This window comes from Lycium barbarum, chromosome 4 (genome assembly GCF_019175385.1).
Source record: "Lycium barbarum isolate Lr01 chromosome 4, ASM1917538v2, whole genome shotgun sequence".
In the NCBI taxonomy this organism is placed as follows: Eukaryota; Viridiplantae; Streptophyta; class Magnoliopsida; order Solanales; family Solanaceae; genus Lycium; species Lycium barbarum.
In genome coordinates, this window is record NC_083340.1 from 84857899 (window position 1) to 84870928 (window position 13030).

Below are 13030 nucleotides of genomic sequence, written 5' to 3' on the forward strand. Positions count from 1 at the left end.
TTACGTTTATCTGGTCTGGAATTGTCATCTATATGACTATATGTATGTTAATCTACCATTCCCTCTCCTTATATAAATGAGTTTACTCTTCTTTTTATTGTTTTCTTAAACTTGAATGATGCTTTGTTTTTATATAAATAATTATTTTAAGTAAAGGTATAAGGACACAACAAGAGGAAGCGAAGAGTACACTTCTTTCGGAATAGGATATCCAACAAAATGAGATGAGAAAAACAAAGAAGATGGTATTTTCCTTTTATAAATAGAATTATTATTTATAGCCACACAATTTTTTATTGTCATTTAAGAATATTCTCCCGTGTATATTGTTTATATGGTCTTCTCATTTTTTTGTTCGCATTAATTGTTGAATAACGATATGCATACCATTAGTCATACCAGAATACTACAATGATTATTTCATTTACGGTTTCAATTCAGTTTTCTCGGTATAAATTATCATAAAATTGTTGATAATTTAAAAGTTTTATTATGTTAAATAGTTGTTTTTAACTACTTATAAATATATTAATGGTATATGATAAACATGTTAGCTTTATTATATCAAAACATTCTTTATTATATCAAAACATCTAACGTAATTATGTGATATTAAATATGTCAATGAGGTAATGATCATTGTTCAAAATTAGAGCTGGAGTCCAATTTTTAAAGTGGAAGACTTTTCCTAATGAATACAATAATGAAAGTTTTTTTGGAAAGAAATTCAGAAAATACTTTTATATTTAAGTCCTAATCGTAAAATTTTATTATTAATGATAAACACATCTTTGGCTCCTTCTTCTCTCTATAGTAATAGCTCACAAATCCAAAACGTTAATTTAAACTTTAGATCAAATATTATTGTAAAATATGGCTACAAAAGATAGGATTATTTGCATCCCGAATTTATTCTTTAGGAGTTTTAAAAAAAATTGATTTTATCTCTTTCTCTATGCACTTGAATATGTTTGTTTGATGTTTAATTTCGTTTATAGACAATCACTATTCAAGACTATTTATGTAAATTATAGCGTGTGATGCTCTAAATTTTGGCCTTGATGAAAAAATGTGTGCATATCCAAAGATCTTGTATTGGATAACGATGATTTTCTTTTTCAATTTGCTTAAAGTATAATTCTTGCATTTTTTATTTTTGTTCTTCAAAAATTGACTTTTCATTTTACTTCTCTTAAGTAATTTGTGTCGACATAAGTAGGCACAAGGTTAGATGTTCTTTTCGTACCTTTATTTTTCATTTTAACCAAGTTTCTTTATTTTTGAACTTCGGCTTTATTTTTTTATTTTCAGATTTTCGAAGAGTTGTTGAATTAATGTAATTCAAAAAATGTTCTCAATATACTATGTACTGAGCTCGATCCTTGGAATTCCAGATTGACCTTTATCATCAGCAACGCTCTTTATAAATTCAGCACTGAAATCAACAGTTTAAAGAGAAGGAAATAATGTAGAAGAGTTCGAATAAGAAGTAAATTTTAGGATTTGGCTTGAAACTATAAGGATACTATCAAGATATATGGGTAAAGAGGTGCAATATATAAGGAAATAAGTTAAGACATTGGGACTAAACATGGTAATCTGTTGTAGTTTTTACACTACATGTTCATTCAGTTGGTTTTAACATTGACGGTCCATCTTTGTTTTTTCTATTATTTTCCAATATTGAACTCATGCTCGAATAGTATATATGTGTAGCGGGCAATAATACTTACCCAAGTAGCAAATTATAAGAAACTCACGTGGCAAAATTTGGACTACATTAATAGGCAATACAACAACATGGAGTGTAGTTAATTTTTGAATTGAGTGCGCTCATATTTTGAATTTGATTTGAACCATAAACTTTTTAAGTTGAGTGCAATTAAATTTTTTTATTTAGATGAAAGATCAGATAATCATTTTTAGTATAAAAAGGAATTAGATAGGAGTAATAATTAAGAAAAACTTAAATATTAATATAGATATTTTTTCCAATGAATATTTAACATGAATTGGAGCGGGTAAAGAATTGCCTGAACCAAAAAAAAAAAAAGGCGGGGGTTGGGCTAGCGGGGGTTAAGCAATTGAAAATAATATCTGTAAAAGATAATTATAAAAATCATATATCAAAACTTTCTTCTTTTTAAAAAAAACGTAAAAACATGTTAAAGAATTATTCTGACATCCTTTAATCTACTTTTCATGTATAGGTGTATCAGAAATTGACCTATAAAGAGAAACTAAATGATCTTCAATTTTCGCATGAATGACTGTTTATAAGTAATTAGATTTGATATGATAATATTATAAATTAGATATAATAATTTATTTCTATTAGTTTCTTTTGATATTGACGGCGCGCGCATCGCATGAGTACGAAAACTAGTATATAAAATAGGAAAGGTGCAAGCAACGTGGTTAAGACAAGTGACAAGCTAATAACAAGCCGCTTGACAATTTTAAGACAAAGTTAATAAGTACTGTAATAAAAAATTTGAATTGAAAGGTTAAAAGTATTTGAATTTGAAAATATTAGGCATTTTGAAAAAGAAAAAAAAAAGATTTTCATTAGTTAAAAACTAGAAACCCACGGACGAAGAATTCTAAATGAACTCATTTTTATCACTTATCCACTACACCACACGGTTGGATCTTTATAAAAGATTTTGTGCAGGTTATTATTATTTACACGAGGATAAAATGGTGCATATCATGTGGGAGATATAATTTTGAATTGTAACACAAATATTGAAGTGAAATGATTGGTAAAGTTTAAAAATTGAATTTAAAACAAATATTTAATTTTTGAATTGAAAACGAACAAAAATTTTGAATTGGGAAATATCATGCATTATTTGTTAATTTTTGAAAGATAAGAAACCTACATTATTTTCCCTTCTCTGTTTTGATCTTCTTTTCAAAGTTGAGTTGATCCATATCCAACTTGAAAATTGAGGTTTCTCTTCAAAATACAAGAGCCGTACATAAGTGATAAGATTTTATAATATCTCAAAAGATCCATTAATTATTTTTAATTAACAAATCCTTGCTACTTTTTCCAATAATTAAATCATATAAACGAATACATTTTTTTGCATATTTTTTCACTTTTTTGTATTTGAATTAATCCAAAACACATTATAATAAATTGAAGTTTTTGAATTTAAAACATATTACAATTTCTCATCTAAAGATATATACCACGATTTTGAAATTTGAATTGATCTTAACCAAAAGATAAAGTTACTTAAAATTATCTCTAAATATATTATATAGATTGGGAGGATAGTAAGTCTCCGACCAAAAAAATAGTGTAATAAGTTTGAATTTAGCCAAATAAGTCTTCACATCTAAGAATTAGACAGGTCATCAATCATCATCTCCATCTTTTAATATTTCATAAGAATTCATCAATATTGTATTTCCTATAATTTTGAATTTCATACTGTCTTTTTTTTTTCCTACCAAAAGTTGAAGCATACAAAGGTAATCAATTTGAAGCTTGCACTCTTTCAAGGATTCTTTATTATACTTTTGTATGGTTTGGTTGCAGGAATTATTCGAAACTATGAAAACAAAGCGGAAAAAAATTATAAAAGTTATGTTCTCCTACATGAAGAGTAAGATTACGATGACTACCTTTGGAATTAAGCCAACTAACTTTTCACATCAAAGGACTCGATGGGTCATCAACCATCATCTCTATTTCTACGTTCCTAAGAAAATCGGGGGGGGGGGGGGGGGGGGGGTGAGTGAAAATAATTTTAGTGTAAATATATATTTGAATTATTGATATTTTAGGTGAGAAAGTTCTCTAAAGTTTTATTAAAAGACTCATGGTATATATAATTAATCAAGCAAACAATTTCAAGCAATAAAATAAAATAAAAAATTAGATTTCACATGTAGGTAAATTTCAATAATCAAACTAAAACAAAAAATTGACATTGTAGTAGGAAAAATAATGTATAGGAGAAGAATAGAGATTACAATGTGAGATTGTTTATACTTTAAAATTAATTTAATAAATTAAATAAAAACATAATAGTGCTAAAAAATACTAACAATGAAATTCATAGTATAAAGTTAAAAAATAAATAGTATTTGAGGAATGGGAAAGTGTATGAAATTAGGTGGTAATTTAATAAAACTTCGCAAGGCTTTTTCTTGAATTTAATAGAAGTTTTCTTATTGAGTTCGTTGCATTAAGAAAACAAGGAACACAATATTTATCTGACGACTAAAATTTAACTTATTAAAATAAAATAAAATTTATATCAGGAGTAAGAAAAAGATATATTCACCTATATTATATTAAAAAAGAAAGTAATATATAATGATATGAAATCAAGTATGACTAACGCAAAGTTATGTCGATGGAGTACTAAGTAATGGATAATGCAATAGTGATGTACAACAATAGAAAACAGGGGGGAAATGAAAATAATTTTAGTGTAAATATATATTTGAATTATTGAAATTTTAGGTGAGAAAGTTCTCTAAATTTTTATTATAAGACTGATAGTATATATTATTAATCAAGCAAACAATCTCAAGCAATAATTTTTTTTTTGGTAAATAAACATTTTATTTATTACCAAGTAGGGAGTTACACATCAAGAAAGGGAAAAGAAGAAAAAGGACTTGCTAGTTCCTAACTGGACAGCCCCCAGTTAGTTCTACTACATATCCATCAGACACAGGATACACATAGGACCCTATTCATTTCACCTAGGATACCAATCTAGAGCAGTAAGTCTACTAGCTAGTTTAGCCTTCATGCTAGCTCTGACATAACACTCTTGGATGATCAACTTCACAAGGCTATCATTTGATCTTCTTCTTCCATGGAAAGCCACCTGATTCCTTTCTAGCCATAAATGATACACTGCTGCAGCTAGTGAGATTCTGAAAATTGTTGCACTACTGTTCTTGCCATTGTACCTGGACACACACCATTGGAGTTCATCTGTCCACTTCAGAGGTGCTCTATTAATTCCTTGCCATCTCAGCACCTTTGCCCATACGTAGCAGGAAATGTCACACCGGAAAAATAGATGAGCAATATTCTCCTGTTCTTTTTCACACAATGGGCATATTGGATCCACCTGCATTCCCCACTTATTCAGCCTGTCTCTAGTATAGATTCTTCCATGTGCTACAAGTTGTAGAATAAACAACCATTTGGGAGCTCCTGGGGTGTTGCATATGAGGCTTCTCCACCTGAATTTTTCATAATCTCCTATCATTTTGTTATACATCCTCTTGATTGAGAATTTAGGCATGGCTAATAGCTCAGTTTCAGTCATCCCAACTTCCTCTATGTAAGTTTTGGCTTTGAGGATTTTTTGGATTACCCAACAGGCTTGTTTAGGGCATAGTCCCCATAGTGAACTAGTTTTTCCATAGTAAATGTGGACCCATTGGATCCATAGCACATCTTTCTTCCTACACAGATTCCATAGCATTTTACACAGTGCAGCCTTGTTCCATACCTGAATATTTATCACATTCATACCACCAACACTCTTTGGCATACAAAGTTTGTCCCAGGCAATCAAGGCTTTTTTGGAAATATTAATGTCCCCAGTCCATAAGTATGTCCTACAAATTCTCTCAATAATCTTCAGTATCTTCTTAGGCAATGAGAATAATTGGGACCAATATGTTTGCACTGAAAATAATATAGCTTTGAGGAGTTGAAGCCTTCCTGCATATGACAAGAACTTTGATGTCCAAGAGGTTACTTTGCCCAACATCTTATCAAGTAGTGGTTGACATTGAGCAATGGAGAGTCTTTTAGTACTTAAAGGTACCCCTAGGTATCTTATAGGCAACTCACCTTTAGGGACCTTGAGTATATCCAAAATCTGGTCTTGGACACTTTGTTTCACTCCCCCAAAGTAGATAGAACACTTCTGTAAGTTTGCTTGTAGCCCAGATGCTTGTGAGAACTGGTTAAAACAAGAGAATAAGGCTTGTACAGATGGAGCATCTCCCCTGCTAAACAAGAGCAGGTCATCAGCAAAGCTCAGTTGTATCACTTTCATTTTTGCACACCTGGGATGAAATTTAAAGCTTCTATCAATGTGGAGCTGCTTGAACAACCTGTTCAAATACTCGATGGACAGAACAAAGAGATAGAGAGACATGGGGTCTCCTTGTCTCAATCCTCTTTTTGCATCAAAAGGTGGTGTAGGTGAAATATTCAGGTTAATAGAATAAGTGACTGAACTTAGGCATGTCATAATCCATTTAACAAATACATCTGGGAATTGGAGTAGAGTCAGCACTTGCTCTAGGTACACCCACTCAATTGAGTCATATGCCGTTTGCAAATCCACTTTCAACATGCACCTTGCTGATATACCTTTCCTATTATAGCCTTTACACAAGTTCATGGCTAAGAACTATGTTATCTGAGATCATTCTTCCTGGAACAAAGGCTGATTGACAGTTGTCTATGAGATCTTCAAGTACTACACTCATCCTCTTGGTAATAATCTTAGATATGATTTTGTACAGGACATTACCGCAAGAGATAGGACTATACTGTTTAATAGAGGAGGGATGTTTTACTTTAGGAATGAGGGTGACTAGAGTACAGTTAGCTGGCTTATAAAGAGTATTGCTATTGAAAAAATCCATTACTGCCTTAATGACATCCTCACCAATGGTGTCCCATGCCTTTTTGTAGAAGAATGCATTATACCCATCATTGCCTGGTGCCTTATTGTCTTCAATCCCCTTGATAGCCTCCACAATTTCAGTTCTGGTAACACTGGTTATTAGACTTAGTTGTTGGGATCTTGTTAATACTTTGCCCTGGTTCATAACCTATGCTTTGACAATAGGAAGTTGTTGTGCTGCAATTCCTAATAGCCTCTTGTAAAATCCAATAACCTCTTCTTGCACCTCTGCCTCACTTTGTAATAGCTTCCCATCCTCAGTTGTTAAACTTCTGATGTGGTTTTGAGCTACTCTATTCCTCATGCATGCATGGAAGTAGGCTGTGTTGGAATCTCCAAGTTTTAGCCAATTCACCCTAGCCTTTTGCTTCATTGCACTCTCTTGTACTCTATACCACTTCTCAAGGTCTAGTTTCACCTCCTTTTGGGTATCAAACAGTTGTTGGTGATCACTAGGTTGCTGCATTAGAATCTGGATGTCACTGAGTTTCTGCTTGGCTTCTACAATTTTCTCCTCTATCCCCATGAACTCTGTAGTATTTAGCTGTTTAAGAGAATGCTTTAGTTTATGATGTTTCTTCCACACAACTTGCATAGGATATCCAGTACACCTTTGCCCTCATTGTTGTTGTACTATCTTTTGAAAATCTTGATGAGCTGCAATACAGTTAAAGAATTTGAATGGTCTGGCCTTCTTGTTTTGTCTCTAATCCAGTGTTACACATAAGGGAGAGTGATCTGAAAATTCAGGCTCCATGACTATCACCTCCATAGTATCCCATATCTGAGCCCAACATCCATTAACTAACCCTCTATCAATTCTACTAAACACATGTTTGTTAGTGTTGACACCCAATTTTGGCTCTCCTTTTTGTTTAATTAATTTCACTATGCTTCTCAGTCGTGAAAATTTCCCAATAAATGAGTTTGGAATATTTTCACTAATTACTACACTATTTTTTAGATATTATTTCTCTAAAATTAAGAAAGGTTTCTATCGTTTTTTAAAAAAAAAAATCACCAAACATCATTTTTTTTATATATATTTTTTTAAAAAAATTACTAAACATCATTCTTTACAATTAAATCACTCAAAAATAGTGTTGGTATTCCTGTATCAATATCGGCATTGACATTTTTCCTTTAATCCTACTTATTACCGTATTTTTAATCATCTTTTACTCTATTTTAAAACTAAATACGTATATTAAATACTTGTATTGCAATTTATATGGGTATACATTTTGTGGAAATTGATTAGGACAAAGGAGCATATTTTAATTAATTGATTGAAGTAGAGAGGGATGAGAAATTAAATCATCTACCCATAATATGGAGCCAATTCCCTTCTCCCCTTAACCAAAATCTGTGGCCCAACCGCCCCAGCCCAAAACCCCACTGACCCAGCCCAATCATCTGTAAAACTCAATCCCTAGAACTAAACTTCATACTCTAACAGCCCTAACCAAACGATCCCTACACTCCTCTTCCACCAAACAAGAACTAACACTCCTCTCCTCTCTCTCTTCCACCTCGCCGCCACCCCCCTTTACCCATCAGGCCATCGGGTAAAGCCGATTTTGGCGTCACTGACGCCGCCTCCCATCAACCCCTGTCCCTTTCTCCCCTTTTCTTCAAGTGACAGAGCTTCGAACAGCTCGTCCAAAGTCGAATCAGCCCCCAAATCAAAAAGCACGCGAACATCTTTGGGATTCTAGACCGTTCTTCCAACAATCCAAGGCAAAAGCCTCATGAACAAGCTGTTGAAACACCTAAGACTTTGGCTATAAATACCAGCCTCCATGGGATGTTTTAGGACAGGTTGAACACCCAGAAAAAATCCCTTTTATTTTTCACAAGCTTCCCCTCATAAAATTCCTTTTGTTAAAAACTTGGATTCTGTGAAAAATCTTATTTTTTTACTCTTAAGTTTTGATTGTCGAAATCCATTCTTTTAGTTCTCGGCTGAGGAAGGACCACTTCGAGCGGATTCGAAGACTCGACGACGACAATAGCCTCAGTTCGCTGTCCCGGAGAAGGTCAGTCACCGCCCTCATCTTTTGTTTCATTTTAGTTTGTAGAATTAAATATAGTCGCTCGATTGTTTTAGTCGCTGGTTTCAATTCACTTAGATAAAACTGTTGTGCTGATCTGTTTACCTTAAGTGTATATATGTAAAATGGTTAAATAGGACTAAGAATGCTTAGAGGAATCATCGATTAGCTTGTAGAATATGTGGATAAATATGTCGCTCGTCTGAATTTCATTTTAGATGCTTGTGAGGGGTTAGTTTTACATCATGTGTATGGAAAAAGGATTTGCTAAAATTGTGTTTTTTTTTTTTTATAGAAATTAGAAATGTAGTCGTTGTTTATCTGTGTTAGTTCACCCTGTGTCTTACGAAACTGTTCTTGCTTAAAAAAAAGGGGGGGGGGGGGGGGGAATGGTTACGTAAACTAATAACACTTAAGAGTAATAACTACGTTACTTATCGACTACGGGAATAATTGTGCCGCTCGTTTAAATCCTGTTTTAACCTTTCAGCAAGGTTGTTTTGCCAAAATTCATCCTCATAACTAATTTTCAATGATCTAGGACTACATTCATTTGTTGGTGTGTTCTGGAGAAACTCTCCTGCACATGTTGTGTCCATAACTGTTTTGTTTGCATCTCGAGCATGTTTGCTCTTTCCACTGGTGTCCTCTCTTCATAATAACAAGCATCGTATACACCTTGAAGTTTGAACAATAGGTAAGGAATGCTAATTGTTGAGTTTAAATGAGATTGATATCATAAGATTTCGTACATGCTAACTGAATCACTATTTTCATTATAATTTGTTTCAAACTAGTTACCATATTGTTTTTTCTTGGAAGAGATGTTATTTCACTTCTGTTTTGTGCATTAGAAGAACTTCAACTGTTGTAAGGTTTTTAGTTTGGTTTGGACTTCATTGTGAGCTTTGGGTTCTTTAACTGGTTAAAATTTGAGGTTGCTAGTTTCAGGTAAGTTTTGAATGAAAAATGGTCTGTTTACTTATTTGCTTATATAGAAATAACATGAATATCTGTCTTAGATTGGAAGGAACAGGCTAACTGTTGTTTCTGAAGATTTTTGTCATAAATATTGTTTTAAACATTAATAGAAAATTCTTTTTTTTTCTTTTTCTAATTTCCTAAAGGTGTTAGAACAGTTGGAAGTTGTTGTTTATAGCTGTTTCTGCTCCTCTCTTTGGGATTCTGATGGCTTAATTTCTTGGAGTTTAAGAATACTTAGAACTAAAATGACTAAGGGCGTTTAGGAAGGAAACCACTGATTTATATAAGTTTGCATTAGTTGAAACTTGTTATCGTTGGAACAACCTTATCGCTTATAAGTCTTTTACTTCATTGCCCAAAAGAGGTTAGGGTTTTCACTCTCTGCTCTACTCTTTTAAATCTGGATTTTTGAATGTGTTGAGATGCAAGAACATGTTGCCAGTTATTTTTTTTTAGTCTACATGTTCTTTTGAAGAAATAAAATGCTCGAATAAATTATTAAGAGACTCTGTCTCTCCTCTACTAGCAGATATCATGCTCGTTAGATATTAAAATGTGAATGTGTGTTTTGTTTCGTGACCGTAGAAATAGAACGTTTTACCTGCTATTTAACATGAGAATATGTTCACTGGTTAGTCTTATCCTATTTTCATGTCGCTGTTGTTACTCCATTTGAATAGAAAACATGAGTTAATTTAATGCTTTGTTAGTGTCCATTTTATTTCCTCCTGTCATCTCCATTGCAAAGTATGAGTTAATTAGCATTTCCTGCACTTTTGTTTTTCTCCATATTTAGCCTTTCTTCATTTCTCGCTCAAAGTCAGTTGGTTTGTTAGTCAATTAGTGTGTGTTAAATCTGAGTGTTTAAGTTCTTGTTTGAGAAGCAATTCTCCTTCTTCTTTCTTAATTTTTCCGGTTCTGTTTGGCTGTGTCGTTTTTAGTTATTTTCCTAGTTAAGTTTTCTGCCTATTTAAATTCTGTGTGACTATGAGTTAATGGACTCGATTTCATGTTTGTTAGCGTCGTTCTGATTTTTGTAGGAATTCAGCATGATTAAGTTTACAGGTTTAGATGTTTAGCTTCCTTTAAATTTGAGTGAAAAGCATGAGTTTATTTCCCTTTGCTGTTTATTTTTTTTCTAGTATGCTCAACTCGTTAGAAAATGTTTGTTTGGTTAAATACCAGCTTTGTAATTGTCAATGAAATCCTCATGCTTTCGTCGATAAGTTTATGTTATGAGATTTAGCTTATGTTCAAGCTTAGATTAGTATGAGATTGAGTATTGCCTAATGTTTCAGCCCGTTTTACTTCTTCCTTTGAGCATTTTAGTTCCAAAACATGAAATTATATATTACAATGAGTGACTTCTTTGTTCTCCAAGCATGTTAGAGTTATACAAATGTTAATCGCTATATGGATTTTTATCAAGTTATGCTTAAAATTTCCAGTTTGAGTTTCCAGAAACAAATGTTGCTCTCTTGATGTATTCACTAGCTTGCCTTTCTTTAAGTTAGTTCCCCTGTTTCCTTAATGTCTCATGAACCAAAAGTTCATTTTTGTGTATAATTCTCCAGTAAGCATAAAGAGATTTTGGCTTAGTTGACTCGTTCCAATTCATTTGTGTTAGTTTTTTTTTTCCTAGTTCATGCATCAGTTTGCTCTTTAGTTTAATAAAGTTTGCTTAGGGAGCTGTCATAATTCAACCAATAGCTTACCCCCTTGTTAAGCGAATGTTGGTGTTCGATTCACTGTTCTTATCTACTACACCAGTTTCGTATGTTAATTTGTACATGAGAAGTAATGAAAATCATGGAAACTTTTTCACTATTTTCTGGCATGTGTGAACTCTTTGATAATTTCCTCTCTTTCTGTTTATATACCTTTTCTTATATAAGTCCTAGAACTTGTTTGGAGTAAGAGCTTTTCTTTCTTTATATTCAAAGAGACCTTAGTCTTAAAATGGGATAATCTGCCATGATTTAGGATCTTAGTCTCTTTCAGATCTTAGTCTTAAAACTTTGGATAAAGTTCTTTGGGAGAATTTCGTTTTGAATTATGACTGTATCCACTTCAAGTTATTTTAAGTGCATTGATTGACCTAGACTTGTGTGTTTTGCTGGAAAAAAAAATTCATCCTGACTATTGTAGTTTACTGTTACCTACTTTCTCTTAAAAACTCTAGAATGAGTAGAGGATCCGTTTGAGCGAATGGGATACTCTCCCTAAATGGTTCGAATTGTATCGTTAAGCCTGATAATAAGTTTTACAGTTTACACTTCTTTGAGGCATGGATGCTAGCTTGTTTCCCTATTTATGAACTTTGAGTACGTGATATGTCTCTGAATTTCAGTTGTTTGGAAGCACGACAGTATTGTTTTGAACTTCAATGATTTCATCTAAAAGGTTACGCCATATTTAGTTTGGAAAGCTAGATAGAAGAGCTGAATGTTTAAGTAACAATTGGAACTGCATTGATCTTCTTTTAAAACTGATTGTGGTATTGCGTTTTGAGAATATGACACGAGAAAGCCTTGTCTTACATTTGATTCTTTTATCTAGCTTTTATTAATTAAAGTTATATAGACTTCTTTTTCCTTGTTGAGAATTGTTTCTAATCCTTATCTTTATCTTTTTGTTTTTTCATGAGAAGCCTTGGGAGCATTTGGAGTTATGGCAACTCCGGATTCTGCCCATATCAGAGAACAGCCAGTAGCAGATTTAATTGCTTGTGTCTAGCCGTCCCCTACTTTCGCGTCTCGAGTTTCCGCTCTTCCTTTATTCAAAATTTTAAGCCTTCATATTGTTTGATAACATGCTATTTATATTATTTGACTAACACTCTTGTGAATTTGTATTTTTTGTAGTTTTGTTTTGAACTCGTAACTTGACTTAAGTATGTTAGTAAGTTTAGTCATTATCTTTCCTACGCTCTTTTTTTTTTTAGATATTGAACTTAGTGTATTTATTCAGATTAGGCGTATTAGAGTGGTCACGTAACTGATGTCAACTTTTTCAGGATGTAAGAAAATTGGATTTCTTTTAAAAGGTGAAACTGGAGATTTCTTTCAAAATAAAGAATTTGCTAACAATGTTTTTTTTTTCAAGTTTCGAGCAAGGGCTAGGCATATTCTATACAAAGTCCCATACATGGATTTTTAGAAATAAGAAAAACTCCGGTTTTGGAGGATTAAAAAATAAGAATTTTAGTGGCCCAAAACATCTTGCTATTTTCAGAATTTGTTCTTTTGCACTAACGTCAAGCAAGCTTTATCTTTCAAGTTGAAAACAAGAAAAAATCATATT

At 32.6% G+C, this 13030-nt stretch overlaps 1 protein-coding gene and 1 long non-coding RNA gene across 2 annotated transcripts; one reads left to right on the plus strand and one right to left on the minus strand.

Moving 5' to 3' along the window:
- Positions 1 to 4727: 4727 nt before the first annotated feature.
- LOC132637574 (uncharacterized) lies at positions 4728 to 6353 on the minus strand. The gene has a single exon (XM_060354644.1). The coding sequence runs from the start codon at positions 6351 to 6353 to the stop codon at positions 4728 to 4730; it is 1626 nt and encodes a 541-aa protein (XP_060210627.1).
- Positions 6354 to 8136: 1783 nt separating this feature from the next.
- LOC132636124 (uncharacterized) lies at positions 8137 to 12651 on the plus strand. Its single transcript, XR_009581042.1, has 3 exons — positions 8137 to 8510; positions 8648 to 8728; positions 12378 to 12651. It is a non-coding gene; the product is annotated as an uncharacterized LOC132636124 (long non-coding RNA).
- The last annotated feature ends 379 nt before the right edge of the window (positions 12652 to 13030 follow it).